This window comes from Nesoenas mayeri (assembly GCF_963082525.1).
Source record: "Nesoenas mayeri genome assembly, chromosome: Z".
NCBI lineage: Eukaryota > Metazoa > Chordata > Aves > Columbiformes > Columbidae > Nesoenas > Nesoenas mayeri.
This window is the reverse complement of record NC_137542.1, coordinates 61,889,578-61,906,322: the sequence shown is the minus strand read 5'-3', so window position 1 is coordinate 61,906,322 and position 16,745 is coordinate 61,889,578. Positions and strand designations below refer to the sequence as shown.

The 16,745-nt window shown below is 37.6% G+C and overlaps 1 protein-coding gene across 1 annotated transcript in view; it reads right to left on the bottom strand.

The window, feature by feature from the left end:
• The window catches only part of DMGDH (dimethylglycine dehydrogenase), a gene marked incomplete at both ends in the record, with an annotated part of 42,890 nt that overhangs the window by 10,306 nt on the left and 15,839 nt on the right, over window positions 1-16,745 (bottom strand). The window contains 9 exons of the mRNA XM_080362295.1: window positions 886-945; window positions 2,026-2,183; window positions 3,092-3,309; window positions 4,705-4,835; window positions 6,717-6,882; window positions 7,761-7,914; window positions 8,113-8,282; window positions 12,876-13,074; window positions 13,814-14,062. Coding sequence (XP_080218421.1) covers window positions 886-945; window positions 2,026-2,183; window positions 3,092-3,309; window positions 4,705-4,835; window positions 6,717-6,882; window positions 7,761-7,914; window positions 8,113-8,282; window positions 12,876-13,074; window positions 13,814-14,062 — 1,505 coding nt within the window. The remainder of the gene's footprint in view (window positions 1-885; window positions 946-2,025; window positions 2,184-3,091; window positions 3,310-4,704; window positions 4,836-6,716; window positions 6,883-7,760; window positions 7,915-8,112; window positions 8,283-12,875; window positions 13,075-13,813; window positions 14,063-16,745) is intronic.

The following is a 16,745-nucleotide window of genomic DNA, read 5'->3' as shown; positions in this document are numbered from 1 at the left end:
CTGACTGACAACTTGGGTATGAGTCAAATATAAGTTAAATTAGTATCATGGTTAATAAAGTGAAAACAATTCACTGTTTATAGAATTTCTGAAGAGGTGCTCTGCTTATAAGTTGTTTCTGCCTGATTGGAAGTTGAGAGAATGGGACTAGTTGAATTTAAATATGCAGCAAACATAAAAATATGTTATTCTATCTCCTTTTATCAACATATTCATTTCTTATATTAATATTTTAGCAAACCAAAGTCTGTTATAGTCTAACACATACAGAAATTGCTTGTAATTTTCTTCATGGTTCAAATGAAACTCGAATCATGTGTCCTAACTCTGTCAAATAGAGGACCTTTCCAAGAAACCTGGTGAATTCATTTCCTGTGCAGCTCTAATGTCATCTGTTGCTATCAGTTAGACCATCAACTCAAACAGCAGGAATCTATTGTCTTTTTCAATATTTGCTGTACTAGAGTGGTAGCCAAAAAAAATGATCATACAAACAACTCCTTTAACAACAGTAAGCAGGTAAATTGTTTTCACAATATGAACAGGCTTCTTCAGCTTGTGTATGGATACTGTATGCTTACAAAAGCACAAATCGAATTTCTCTATGGAATCACAAAGTGTTATTTTTCATGCAGGCAACACTGGGTATTTGGAACTTCCTGACCTAATGTATAATTTTGTTAGCAAGAAATACAGAAGTATGAAACTTTTTTAAAAAACCAAATCAGTACTTAATAAAGTAAATATTCTTATATATAGTGAAAAAAAGTTGCTCCGTTTATTTTCTAAACCTATTTTATTTTACAGATAATTACATTTTTCTTTTCAAACACTGAAAGAAATTACCTTAATCATAATAGAACACTTCAAAATTATAAGACATACCTTGTTTAGCTTTACAAAGCATCCCAGTCCAGCTTCCAAGGGATTAGTGTCACAGTTCATCTGTTTTAAAAAAATAAAAAATAAAAAATTTCACCATCCATATGTGATGGTCTATCATAGCTTTTGGGTTGCGCGTGTGTGTTATTTAGTTGGGTATTCCATGCAGCCTTCTATTTACTCCTGCATCAATGTCTTCCATGTTGCATATCTGCAACTTCCATTTTAATACACTGTATGCTTCCTATATGTGATTTCAACAGAATATCTATTATGATAGTCTAATATAAAGTAATGATGTATAAACCATTCATCTAACTTTCAGTATGCAAAGCAAACACACATTTCACTAAGAAACAAGACTTTTCATCAAAGCAGAATGGAATGTGCAGGAGATTGAATAACTGAGCTATGCACATTAATTCCAACAAAGTAGAATGGCTTAGCTGGAGAGGAAAGTAAAACACAAAGCTAATTTTATTTACCACCTTCTCACTAGGTGTAGGGGGAATGATTTGTTAGGCAGCATTTGAAGCAACAATGGAAATAATTATCACTGGAAAACAAAATGACCCCTAAATGCCCACCATTTCACTGTCCTGTGTTCTCTCCTTCCTAAAGGAATTAGGAAAAATGTCAGATAAGGAAGAGTTATAGTGATTTTCCCGAAATTCTCTAGGCCTCATGAGTAGTTCTATATTGTGAGCAAGAAAATCTGTCAGAAACAATCTAATGGGAAATGAAAAAGTTCCAAGTACATTATGAAGCAAGAATAATTGGCCTCTTGTGACATAGTTATTACAGAAATAAAACATTTTCAGAATCTATCAGCCAAGCCTTTGATTTCAGAACACTAGAGCTCAGCAAAACATTCGTAATTTTGTTACACGCAAGAGGGAGAAACATCAGTGAATCAAAGTAAGTGTCTCTTTGCCAGCAGTGCAATGGAGTATACAAGTTATTTTTATTTAGAAAAGACACTTTTCAGATTTATAGCAGCTTTTCCTCCTCAAATAAATTTTCTTTTCATGCTAAATGGAGAAACTGCAACAAATACTATCTGAGCTAGCTCTGACTGAAAGCTGTGCAGTCATACTGAAATAAAGAAAATAAACAGGAAGAATAGTAGTTATATTTCCTGACCTCTGCCCCCCAGGCTCGGAAACCCTTTTCCAGCCTTAAAGCATTCAGAGCATATGTTCCAAAGTTGTCAATTCCCTCTTTTTGGCCAGCTTCCATGATTGCACTGTAAAGAGCTACAGAGTCTTCTTTTCTATGATAGAGCTCCCAGCCCAATTCACCTGTTATACAAATAAGATTAACGGTTTCATCAGCTTAACAATTAAACAATCCTAATAAATACAGTCCTATCATTGGTAAAAAGTGGGGATCAATGCTGTGAGTGATAATTCACTTTCTGTTATCTGGTGAATTCTGTTATCATATAACAAGTCTAATTCCCTGCAAGAACCACCAGATCATTTATGCCCGAATCTTAAACAGTGGTATTATTATAATATTTTAAACTGTTAACTGAAATATGGGGTGGGAGTCAATCAGAACAACTGATAAGAGAGGGTCATGTAGGAAACTCACGATGAGAAATGAAGCTTAAGGACTTTACAAATAGATGATGACTTGGCAAGCTAACAGCACATGTAACTGAGTGTAAATAAGCATAATTCAAGCATATTGTATCATATTTAGTACAACAGAGAGGGGTTTCAGCTGCTTCAGAATGGTCTGAATTCAGTCCATTGCAGCAGAGTTGGACATAAAAATAAATAAAAATAAAAATAAAAAGTAAAAATAAAAATAAAAAGTAACTGAGAAAAACAAATACTCAGCATTACAGAGTTACAATTTCAAGGCACTTGACAAACACTAATATACGGTAATCCAAAAACAATTCTTGACATTGGTTTTGCAGCAACAGCACAGAGGTTATCAGAACTGGCCTTTTGTTCTGTAAAATAAATATTTATACTATAGCATATTACAGAAAAAAAATGGTTTGGAAAACTCAGCACAGACTCTGAGCAGATCACATTTGAAAAAAATCAATGTACTGCATTTCCTCAAAAATTTATACATAAAATGTGATGAAACTACTCTTTATGATGAGATTCATTTTTCAACATAATTTTAGTTACACTTATATTTTATTTATTGCCCTTTTCCTTAAGAGTCTCTTTTCTCTAGTGCTTACCTGTGTATGATATCCTAATGGCAGTAACAGCAATATCAGAAAGTTTTAAATGCTTAGACTGTAGAAAACTAAATGAACTGTCTCTCAGATCCTCATTTGTCAACTTCTGAAGGATCTGTCGGGCATAAGGACCTGCTACACCAAGTACTCCCATCTCATCTGTCATGTTTTCTATTTCAACTTTATATCCGCCTCTCGTTACTTCCTCTTCTATCCATCTGCATGCAAAACATAGAGATGTTTTTTTATGAAAAATAACTGATTTAGATAAAAGTTAAAAAGGAATAATTTATGTTAGTGTTCATCTTCCCAGCAGCTTCCAGTCCCATACCTTCTCAAAACCAATGGAACTATATGCTACACTATGCAAACCCATCATCCATGCTAAAAAGTGTTTTGTGGTGAGATATTAGTAGAGGAGCAGATGCATTTGGGATGCCGCCAGGAAAGGAAAGAATTTAAATGGGTGGAAAAGTATTTCAAGATAAGAGAAGTTATCTGACAGAACAGTAAATAGATTTGCCTTTGGATCTAGAATGTGTTAATAAAAAGTCGACATACAAAAAAAGTAAGCAATAAACACAATGAACATAAGAAATCTCAAAATACATTCCTCTGTCAATAGAAATGTATGACCAGGCTTATTCCTTCCTGAACACAGTATTTAAAGTATTGGCAGGAAGTTCATTATTGATCTAATCAAAAACATCAGCTGGGTATTGTCTTTCAGGAAGCTCATAAAAAAATGAAATTAGTACATTAAAAAACCTTATACTGTACTACTTTCTTAAGCAGATCTCAGGCAGAGAGGAGTACCAAATAGGACTGCTGAAATTCTGTAGAAGTAAATGCACTGGGCCTGGTTCTGCCAATCAGTTCCCAAATGTGTCAGTAATCCTACTCATTCCCATGGGACTGTTATGAAATAGTACATTATTCACCGTGTGTTGGGGTAGCAAGCTTCAGTCTTTTATGTGTTAATTCATTTTGAATAACTTATTTGTCAGCAGTCTCCAGTAAGAAAAAAATATTTTTCTTAATATGTGTGTACAGCACTAGACATGTTGCTTCCAATGCTCATCTATGACAAGCATTTTAATAAAGTCATCCTGCAACTGCTTCTACCTGCTTTCTTTCTGTTGTTTCACTTAGTGATCCCAAAGCCCAAAGGAGAGACATTATCACATTATCAGGAAGACTATGCTACCCATCTGTATTGGCCAGGTCAGTGCCTGTGCGGTCATGCATCTTCAAAGCCAATTTTCTTTTTTGCGTAAGAGAAAACACTGGAAAGGAACAACTGTGCTGTGTTCCATCACACGATGTCCAACGCAAACAGGTTCAACAACAAAACAAGAACTACCTCCACTATAGTGTATTACATAACTCTCAGTCTATCCTCCATCCTTTTACACCAATATGCAACTGCTTACACTTCAGGATTCAACTTAACCAAACCCCTAAGAAATAAAAGTCACAAAACAAGTGCAATTATCTCGAACCTACCAAAAGGTTTGTTGAATAATAATGAAGAATTTGGCACTTAGTAAAATCTTTCTATATTAATGTGACTGTATAGCTATAGGTACTTCCTGTATAAAAAATAAACTAACCTCAGATCATGGAGTTCTGACCCTGATCCAGTTACAAGCATAAATTCTCCAGGATACAGTTGAGAGACTGTTAGCTCAGCATAAACTTTTCCTCTTGGTGTTAGCATATGGCTTATGTTTGTGGATCCCACCTACAGAGTAAAATATGCAATTATTAAGAATGAAAAAGAAAAGTTTTTAATTCTTAGACACTATGAAATATACAGAATTGTCTTTACTTGAAAGAATATTTTTATGTTTCTTCTGCTATGCTATAATAGGAGCAAACAGATATACAACTGGCCTAGCATAAGCTTTACAGTGGAAATTTCGTATTTTTCAGCACAGAAACCATAAAAATATTTGAAATTAGATAAATTAAGACTTTTATAAATACTTTTTAAATTGTGTATTACACAATGTATTCTTAAGCTACATTTAAGAATGCATTTTCACTTCAAATTCAATCAATTTTTGTTTGTTCTCTGATCATCAGAATAAAAAATTCTACATGTTATTGATATAAGTATTCTTTTTCAATCATATGAATAATGTTTTCAAATCCCAAACGGCTAACATTACTTTGTCACTGACTTTAAAGAAAGAAATACTGAGCTGGCTTGTGCTTTTGGTTTATGCTTTTGGCTTGCCCTGGTTTATGTATGCTTTTATATTTTATGTAGTTGCTGACTATGAATCTAAATTTCTGTACATTTGAATCAGGTTCTAGAGGCAAAAATTCAAATAATAGTTACTTAGCTGTGACCATAAAACATACACATGTTCATACAGATATCATCCATAGGAACAGAAATACAAATGTGCCATAGCTGTTGTGCTGGTCTGGTTCCAGAGGCAGAATTTAATCTCTCGTATTTCATTCTGCTTTCATAAGAACATTGTCAATCACCCAGTCAGCACCCAGATTCCAGAAAATGAATGAGAAAATGAAAAATATTGCAGATATTGTCGTTCCTTTGCAAGGTCATGTTACATTAATATAGTTACTGGTATATAAGAGGCACATAGTTGAATTTTCAGGATTTGATGACAGCCACACTCAGCCTGGTTTTGATACAAGTATTTCTTCAGTAACTTCATCAAATTATTTTATGATGCAGACAAGTATGAATGGTACCAAAAACCAAAGAGCTTAAATAATCAAGCAGGTGAAAGCTGGATTTTTACACGGACTCGAACTGTTTGTTCTGTTTTGTTGTTTATCTTTCTTTTTCCCCTTAGCAACACTGAATAAACTCCACTTTCTTCTCATAATTTCCTGTTTAATCTTGCTTTACCCCACCATATAAATATATTCAGCAAGCGTTATCCATGCCCACGGATGACAGTTACCCCACCTCTACCCCAAGCTAGAAAGAAAACAAACTTTTAATCTATATTGCTATAACAAAATTTATACAGTATAAAGTATCACTACATTCAGGTTCTTCTTAAACCTATAGGACACTATTTTTGTGTACATCCAATACAGCACAGTTTCAGGCAGGCAGCTGCCAAGCTATTCTACTGCTACTGTAAAATAATTGCAGGTGAGATTCACTTGTACTTATTTAGACAAAGATTTGAAACACAGAAGGTTCTGTTTCAAAGAAACTTACTTTCTGTAGAGGTGACTGAGCACACAAACAAGTTGGCCAGACAGCTGGTGGAATCTCCAACCTTGGAGATATTTAAAAGACAGGACACAGTCCTGGGCAATGAGCTCCAAGGACCTGCTTAAACATTTGGTTGGACAAGGAGACCTCCAGAAGACACTTCTAACCTCAACCATTCTATGATTCAATTATTTGTGCCAAAACGGTATTTCTACATGGGGCTACTCTACTATAAACTCCACTGTCCATGCTTTTAACTGGGTGAGATATGTCTCCTGACACAGTGATTTCTCCAAAGGATCTGAGTACTTGGTATTTGAAAGATATGGCAGTAATATTATGCTTCATTTTCTATTTCTGAAACAGATCTTGTTTGTCTAAATCCTACATTACAATACTTATCACCGTCCCATTTACCTTTGGAACAACGTTCGCAAATAGATGATCCAGCAGCTTAACAGAATCTGTGCCTTTTACTTTAAACTTGCCAAATGGTGACAGGTCAATCACACCAACTTTTTCCATAACCTGCTTATATTCACGACCCACAGGTTCAAACCAATTTGTGCGCCGAAAACTGGGTCTGAAACAGAGGATTTACACATACAAGACAAAATTTGGAAATTTTGTGCTTTTTTCAGCAAAACATAGTCTTCTGTTTCTTCAGTTTAATAATAATTCAAAAGAGATAGATTTTCCTAATTGTACGTAGCTTACCCAATATTTTCCTTGGTCTAACATAGCTTAATTATTAAAATCCTTTAACAACAGATAAAGATATAGCTTGATATTTTATCAAGCATTTTGTACAATGAACCGTGAACTGTTCAAATGTTAGAAGTAGTAGTAGCCTGCCGTGTGTAAATCTACAGCATACTTTGTTGCTGAATCATTTATTTGAGTTTAAGGTGTTGAAGGCTTTATTTCTGAACAGCAGAGTGTGTCTCTTTATTCCTTTATGAGCCTCATTTAGATTGGGACTCCAGTATCCCTGTGGAAAACATTTATTTGCTGGATGCTCAATGATGCAAGCAGGTAACTAGGCAAAAAAAAAAAAAAAAAAAAAGAGAATTTGGCTTCTCTTTTCCTGGGAATTATACAGAACACAATCAGATTTTTCATTAAAAGACTATATTGTGCTGCTGATCAAATAATAAGAAAGGGAGAAAAATACAAATTTAAGATGAACAAAGTGTTACTCTAATATTTTCCTTGAGCTAGGCTTTTCCCTGATACCCCATACCTAGAAGAGTTACAGTATATCTCAATGTGTGTTTTCAAACGTCTGCATTATGAGAATGAATTGGATTCTAAACTATAGAAGAAATAATTATGGAAGATCTATTCAATAGGTACCTTTAGCTGACATGTATGATAAATGTATGCTTCTTATTAAATTTAGCTGGGTCTTGCTGTCATGACAATTTATTGGGGTGGGGGGGAAGATAATCTTTTATTTACTTGTATCCAGTCTCATCTCCAGGTTTGTAGAACCAATGAGGTTGCTCCCATCCTGCATGAAAGCCCATTGAACATTTTGATTTCAGCAAATCATACAGCCCACTGGTTCTCTCTGTTGGTCTCCCAGCAAATCTTTCTTCTTTAGGGTAACCAACTAGAGGGGAAAAAGTAAACAAACAACAAAAAAACTCCAAACAGCAAACTGCAAAACAAAAACCACGGCATACTAAATACTATACATCACCAAGGTAAAATATGTATTAGTACCTATAGATGAATAGAGAAATCTAGAGGTAGTCTTTGTTGGCATACATTTTCAGGATATAAACATATTTTTTAAATACCTTCTTACCGATGTTATTAAAACCATACGATTCTCTTGCTTTGGCTGCTGTGTATTCTGTGGTGGTCCACTTTCCATACCGGTTGGGATCTAATTCTATCAGGTCAAATGGAGGTTCCCCCTCAAGGATCCAGTCACTGAGGTACTTTCCTATGCCACCGGCATGTATAATGCCATATCTTAAAAAAAGGAAAAAGTCCTGTAGTGCCAAGTCTTTTTTTGTTTGTTTGTTTTTAAAAATCAATACCGGCATACACTACTAATACATCCTCTGAAGTATTATAATTTTTTCCCTTTAGTTTTTTATTTTGTTTTATTTGGTCTTGTTTTCCAAGATCACATGCTTTATTGACAAATAGTTCTACCGCCCCACTGTCAGCAGCAACATTCTATTGGTAATATGCAGCATTTGCAGTGCTTAAGATTACAGCAAACTCTTTCTCTAAAGTTCATAATTTAAGAGTCTTCTCCAGCGACATTAGAACTCTTCAACAGGCAATACTAAAGAAAGCTCTCAAACTTCTGATATCCATTAAATACACTTTCTAGTTATAGAATACCTCTTTTTTTCCAATCCAATTTGATTAAACCAGACTCAGATTTGAAAACCAGACTAAGACATTCTAGCTGCTACAGTGAATATTTAGATTACAGTGACAAGAGCAACAGCAGCAGAAGTCAGGAGACAACACTACAGCTTTAAAGAATCAGGGAATATAAAGGAACTGCAGATAAAACTAGAATACTTGTTCGTAGTGGTGCCAGAGTCGAAAGCTGCTTTGTGTCACCTGATTTACCTTCTCTGTTCTTCACTCCAATTATAGAGAAAACTGGTTCCGGAAAGTTAACAAAATAAACAGGCAGACATTTTCTGCTACTAGTCTGTAGCAAAAGCCTGTCCTGTTTCTACATAATGGGTGTGTGTAGGATCTGATTGTAGAGTTTTCTTATTAGAAATCCGCATTAAAGGAACCATGCCAGGCAACAAAGGTAGATGCTCAAAAGTAACAAAGTGATAGACATGAGGTTTCCTTACTTAAACATTTTGTATGTATTTCTAACTTTCAAAATGTCTGACATCTTGACATCCATAGGGAGAAAGCTGTGTCTGAAACGTGCTCCTGTGAGGTGCTTGAAGTGGACAACTGGGGACAAAGATCTTCATTGTGCTGCAATATGTATATGCCGCTACTCAGTCTAGATATGACCAAACAGTACTGTGTAAGACTGAATTGCAGGCACCTATATTTTGACACCAAAACTTTTAATTAGAAATAATTATTAAAATTGAATGATTTACAACTTCTTATTTTAACACCTCTGTGAATTAGCTTGCCATGTCTTAAAAAAAAACCAAGTGTCCTGTCTAGGGAAGATGTGAAAATAAATTCTGAGTTATTTGTGAAATGCTCCAATGAGCACAACAGAAAAATCCTTGAAGAAAGAGGAAGTCTGTCCAAAACCAAGTTCAGATTAACATGCAGCAGTTAATACACAGACACACTCAATAGTGAAGCTAAAACAAAATTTAATTGCTGTTCATCAACCTTGCATTCCGAATTCTATGCCCTCAATTAAACAGGCAAGGATCTTGTGGGGGAAAAAAAAAAAAAAGTAATAATTTAATTCTAATGCATATGCATAAGAAGAATTAAATCAGATTACACAACTTTGGCACCTCCTAACGATAGAATGCCTGACTTTATAATATTCATGTGAATACTTTGCTATAGTGGGGTTTTATATGCAGTTTGTTTATTTATTTAAATAAAACAGAAATATCAAACAGTTGAGTACATGAAGCGATTCTGCCAAACACACTCCTTTAGGCTGCTCAGCATAAATATTCAGATTCTCAGCACAACCTTATTATCACTGCATTTGTTGCAGTAAGTATGAGCACTTGTAAACTGCCACTCTGCAAGTACTGCAGCCACTGCTGGAGTTAATTTAATTAGGCAACTCTTTGTTATTCATGATATAAGTTTTGTGACCAAGGCTACAACGCCTTGAAGAACAGCTCCAGAAGAACTTTCAGGCAGCTTAAGCCTCCCTGCACCATTCACTGCAGCCAAAAGCACAGGGGAAAACAGCACAGAGACCACTGCATGACTCTGGGGGGCAACAGACCTAATACAATGAAGTTTTTTAGCTTCTGCTGAGGACCACTGAGCTGGTGGCAGAGTACCCCTAGAGGCAAGACAGCCCCACGACGTCGAGATGCTACTAAAGGTACAGCTCTGCACTCTGCAGAGCTTTGGAGCACTAACTCTGTGCAAGCAGCTGATTGCAGTGAGGTGAGGCCCTTATCTGGGCCTAAATTATCAGGGATTTTAAATTATGCAGGATACCCAAATCCCTCATTGCCTAAGGTAATGGGGCTCTGACTGTATTAATATACCACTGCAGTTTTGCTACACAAGAATGAAACTCATGTTTTGCAGGGATGGGATGTTACAAGTAGCTGTAAAGTGTGGTGCAGTTTAGGAAACACGGTCTTCATATGGGGATCTAGAGAAAATTTCTTTAATGAACACAAACTGCCCTTCTCTGTTTTTCTTCTCTCCTGGCAATCCTTGACAGATTATCTTCCTATTGTCCCTGCCCCATTCTTGTGTCTTACTTGTTTATGAGTCCTTGCTTCTCACCAATTTTTGATTCACTACACTCCTTTTTCCTCAGCAATCTGAGTCCTTGAACACCATGGTCTCTTTTCTAGGGTCTTTGTCACAGATTTAGCCATTTTTCTACCCCACTTCTGCAGGAAAATTCCTGCTCAGTCTTTGCCCATGGAATACTACTGTAGACACAATGTAGGACTCTTAGTGCAAGATTTAGTCTCTCTATTAAATGTTTATGAGCTGTAGCATTAATAAAGGCTTGTGAATGGGCCCCATGGCTAGATTTTGTGAAGAATGGCAGAAAGGCATATCTTAGGAGAAAGGTCACTTGTGCCAAATGTGAAGTTCATTTTCAGAAAATGGGGAAATTCTTTAAAAGAAAGACTTTACCCCAAAAACCTTGACACAGCAAAACAACATACCTTCCAAAAATGTCATCTTTGGAATGGTTATACTGCCTTGATTTAAACTTTTCTGAATACATTTCCAGTCTGTGCTTGTTAATACTTTCAAAGCTATGAGTAACTGAAAACAGTCTTAAATGGGAAACATTGCACAACCTTAATAATAAACAGTGCTACAAGCTCTGCTAAGTATACTTATTAACTTCTTTGCACATTAAAATGCCTAGCAAGCTGCTAATTTTAGATAAGAAAAATCCTCTAAACTAACAGCACTAAGTCCTCTGTCACAATGTCCCTGCTAGTTGACTATGAGATAAGGATTTGCTAATGCACACAAAAAATTACAACACTGGCAGAAACACTGCAGTGACCCAGAAGCATAGAACAGAGAGTCAAAAGTCCCTGAAAAGCAGACAAAGCAATCCAATGACAGCAACGTAATTATGACCTGTGTCTAAACATTCAGAGATGAAAAAGGTGTTTAAAGAAACTTAAATATGTAACACTGGTCTTCAGTTATTCCTATACGGGACTTCGATTCTGCTCCCATTGACACCAATGGAGGAAAATGGGCTCCAAAGACTGACAGCACAGTAATGAACTTTAATAGCCTTTTTGGTGAACAAGGACTAAACAAACCACTTTTGTAACTGTAAGTTCTGCAAATGTTGCTAAAGGACAACAATTCAAAAAAAAAAGAAAAAAATCCAAGCAGCAAAGGTGAATACCTTTCACAACAAATCATTGCAAAATTACTAAACCTTTTTATTTTACAGGCCTCAGAAAGCACATTAGTGGTGCTGCCTTATCTTACGGTCTGAGGGTTTGTTTGGTTTGAACTGAAAGAAAACTGGAAAAAACTGAGCTGGATTTTGAACACCAAGTTAGGCAACTGGAAAACCAATGTAAACAGAACGTGTTCAATAACATGTGTCTGGAATTGTATTCAGTTCATTCTACCCATCGTGAATCAATGGTCAAACTAAGATATTTCGAAACCAGTAAGAGCTTTAGCACTGACTTCAGTGGGGCTAGATTATATAAGATGCAAACAGCATTCGAAGAAAAAACTGTAACAGGCAGGAAAGAATAAATGGCACCAGTAAGACACCCATTCCTGTTGTCACACTGCTCTCATTTGCTTTCCACCAACATCCAGCCACATTATTTCTCAGCTCAACCTTCAACAGCCAGCGCCATTGCTGTGTTCATATTCCTAGAGTGGTCAGTCACTCAGTCTGCTGGCAGTGCCTTCTGCTCAGTATGCCTTCCACTCTTCACCCGAAAGTTAATACTTCGTATTAGAAGTTCTCCCTGTACCAATCATCCTTGCCACAACTTCAGTGACACCAGTTTCTGCATATGCCAAACAACTGTTGAACACAGCATAATCCAAAGCAATACATAAGATGAACTGGAAATTGTATGGTAAAGCCCAGCACTTTTATGACTTTAACTTGCTGCACAGACAGTACCAAGTCCTACCCACTTCTTGCTGCTTTGTAAAGTGTCACAGATATTGGCATCTAGAATAAAAGGAGGAAACCCACTGAAAAACTAGTGATAATTATGATAAAGAAGCAAGAGCATGTGTTATGTAGGTAGTGGTAATTAAAACCATTTCCAATAATATTTACAAAGACAAACATGCAAAACAACCCCCAAACCCATAAAAATTTGCAAAGCTTGAGGTGACTGCCATTTTAATGTTATGACAGACAAAAATTGTCACAAAGAATTTACTCACCCGAAACCAATAGCTACCCAGTAATTTCTGACACCCTGATGTGGTCCCACCATAGGAAGAATGTCTGGAGAGTAGGTGATAGGACCTGCAATTGTGTTTATGATGTCCGCATTTTTCAGAACTGGGACCATTTCCATAGCAGCCTCGATATGCTCCATTATTCTGTTTAAATCAGACTCAAAAAGTTCTTTTCCAAAACCTGCACAAACATTTACCTCTTATTACATACTTAATTACACTGAAAATACTTACATTTTAGACACAGTTATGCAATCTACATATATAAAAGCTATATGGAATAAATCAGTGATTATGTTCAAGCTTTTGCCATCCTACATGAGAAAAAATGGTGCGCATAAATCCATAGTTACCTGCAGGATCAAGTTTATTGTCACTGCAGTTACACTGTCCTTTATACGTATTTGTTTAACCCTGGTGTCATGCAAATTCAACAATGAAGTAGAAAGGAAGTGGAGAAACACAGAAACTTCCTTCCATGTTAAGACCCACTTATTTTTCTCAAAATACCAACAGTTGAGTGAGGGAAGTTAAATATTGCCTGTGTCAATTTATGATTTCCATGATGTTTACTGAATTCCTGGATGTATTTCAGGCTTCAGTCTGTGCTCTAAGCAATATTGAGCATCACTCTGTAGAGGGACTTGACACTACTGGAGACAACAAGTTCAAGAAGCTGTGACAATGCAATCCAAAGCCCAACAATGGTGATTGCTCTTCCTTCGGAAATAGGTTGTGGGTTATTTTTAAGCAGAAACATTATTGACTTAAAATAACTTAATAGAAAGTCTCTGCATTACAATCACACATTTCAAATACTTCCTATTTTCATCACATAAGGTAGCATGGCAGGCTGGGATTTGTAAAAATTTACATGTGTTAGTGCTTATCAAATTTAAAATTTTCATGTTCTTAATCACCTGGCGGGACTCCATTTGTTACCCATGACTCCTGTAGCTTCATTTTCTCCTCGCTTTCATATGGACCAAATAAAAGACCATCCCTTTCTTGCCTTAGGTAATATGATCCTTCTAAGTCACGAATCACAGGCAATTCTGTTTTTAGAGCTTTCACTTCAGGGATAGTTGATGTCACAAGATATTGATGATGAACGGGTATGAGTGGGTGCTGCAGGCCAATCATCTTGCCTATTTCACGGGCCCAGAAGCCTAGAGAAGACAAAAAAGAACTAAACAAAAAAGAAATATTCAAAGACTAATTTCAACTAGCGGAAAATAACAGTAAAGTGCAGGAAGAACTGCACTTTATGGAATGTGACAAAGAATTTTTTTTCCATACTTTTATTTTTCATATTATCCAGTATAATTTTCCCTCCATAATCCCATGTCTTTGTTCCTAATTATACTACCACGTATTACTCTAGTATACACATACTAAAAATATACAATTAGAAAAACAAAATTAGTCTTCTAAAAGTTCAGAAGAGAGTTTAATTAACAGTCCCACAAACCCCATGGCTTATTTCAGTAAAGCAGGCCTGCAATGCAGTCCCAGCAAAGTCAGAGAGACCTAAAACTCAGACTAAATTAGCTAATGCTGTGGGTGTTAACCTAGCTTCCCACTATCAACCAAATGAGCTAGTGTGTTTTCCCAGTAAAATAGTCAAGTCCTGTTATCCCAATAGAGCAAAGCAAAACTTACAACCAACTAACCTCAAGAATTTAAGTTTCTCTTCTCTTTCACATGCACCATGTGACTCATATTAATTATGTCTCTCACATAGTAATCAATCTATTATGATGTTCGTATTGGTGAGTAGTCAGCGTGCCCTCCCATAGCTGTCCAATTTAAAGTTCTGATACAGATTGTGACCAGAAAAAGCAAGGAGGAATTTCCCTGCTCCTGAAGTCTATACAGGCCCTCCACGGATACCACTAGGCATAAGTCAAAGAAGACCTAATTCTTCTCTGCTAAGGTCCCTCCAGACTAGCTGTTTCCAGCTGGTAAGACTCATTCCCTTAGTGAGGTACCTGTGTCAAAGTCAAGGCATGGAATCCACGTAACTGCCAAACTTACTCTTTTGGACTCTGCATCATGGCTCACATATACTGTGAGGCTAGAACATACAGACCTGGGAATCAGACAAGTTGACTGGGATGGCAGCTGCTGTAAAAAGCTCGGAATACTCCCCAGCCCTACTCTCCTGAGTTTTTTGACCTAGGAGTGGAGGTCTCAGAAGTGGGAATGAAGAGGGAAAAAATCTAATGAAGCAGGAGTTCCAGGAAGTCTAGGACTGAGGGTTGGGGGAAGGCAAAATAGAAGTGGAGGAAGAGGTAGCAAGGCCTTCCAAATAAAAGGCTATATGGCACCCAGGAAAAGAGGGCAGGACAGTCTGGTTCCTGTGTAAGCAGCCCGCTCCAAACTGTTTATGAAAAGCTACCTCTAGCAAGATTCGCTGTCTAACACATCTGCCCCTTCTCCTGGGACTTACACTCATGATGCCCAGCTGTTCCTGTTCAACCCCGGGCAGCAGCTAAACAGTAAACAGCCACTCTTTCCCACCTTTCCTTCCACCAGTGGAAGCGAAAAGGAAGAAAGGTTCACAGGTTGAAATGGAAACAGATTTAATAGAACAATAATAAAAGAAGAGCAATACAGAACAATACTCAACTGCTGGAACACATGCTCACAGCAATGACCACCAGAAGCAGATGCTGAGAGTTCAGTAAAACACAGAGATCAACAGCAGGAGCAGGACCCCTCATGGACAGTGGCCATTGAAGGAAGACCATCCTCAGCAACTTCTCACTTACGTATGGAGTGTGATGTTCATAGTATGGAATTGATAAGCCTGGATGTCAGTCTAACATGCTGTTCCATCTCTGTCTCCCTCCTACCAGCTGGCATCTGCAGATGAAGAAGTTCTTGGTTTCCCCGACAATAGCCAAGATGTCAGCGAGTTCTTACTTCATTTGCATACCAAATCCCAAACACTGGAAAGCTACTTAAAGAAAACATTAGACCTATCCCAAAGTGCTACCTCCTTATTCTCAAACTAAATCCAAAGCAAAATACCATGTTAGCTACTAAGAAGAAAGGATTCTAACTGCATGGTGAATTACTTTGATTTTGGCTAACCCAGCACAGCAGCTTATCATACAACTTTTCTTCTTTTTTATTGCTTACTTTTCTTACCCAGATGCTTTACCTCTCTCTTGAATTCCATGGTCTCCAGATCTGGTCAGAATTTAGCTCTCAGGACCCTGAGGGTACTAACAGTCATTAATGGTCCTGAGCAACCTCACCTGGGACTTCCACCCACATCCCTGCCCATGAGTCCCAGGTCAGCTCAGGGCCTTCAGAACCTGTCTGAGCTGGATTGTAGCTGTGCCTGTTTACAGCTCTGTCACAACTGTGCCCATGCCTGGCCATGGACCTCATCGATCCTGACCCTGATCCGTGGACTACTTCCCAGCTTGACCTCAGCACGGTCCTGTCTCTGTGGTCCTGCCTCTTGATCACTGGGCAGTATGTGATGCTGATTACTGTCAACAGACCTGTTCCTGACCTGTGGATTGACTTCTGGGCTTGGCCTCAGTCTTGCTTCATCACCACAGATCTGCCTGTGCCACACTGCCACAAACCTGCCTGGAGATTTGGACTGTGGGCTGTGCCAAGCTGCTGGTCCTGGGCCTGCCCTGCTCCCTCCCTTGTGCCTGGCAGGATGGAGCCTGTGCTGGCTTGGCCCCTGCCCTGCCAGCCTTGTCACCACTCTTGGCTCCCTGTTGTACGGGGAGCAGCCGGCCCATGCTGCTTGCTGACATTAACTGGGGAACCCATCCTCTCACCTCTGGCGTGGCCCAAAGCCAGGGCAATTAGGAAAGCTGAGTT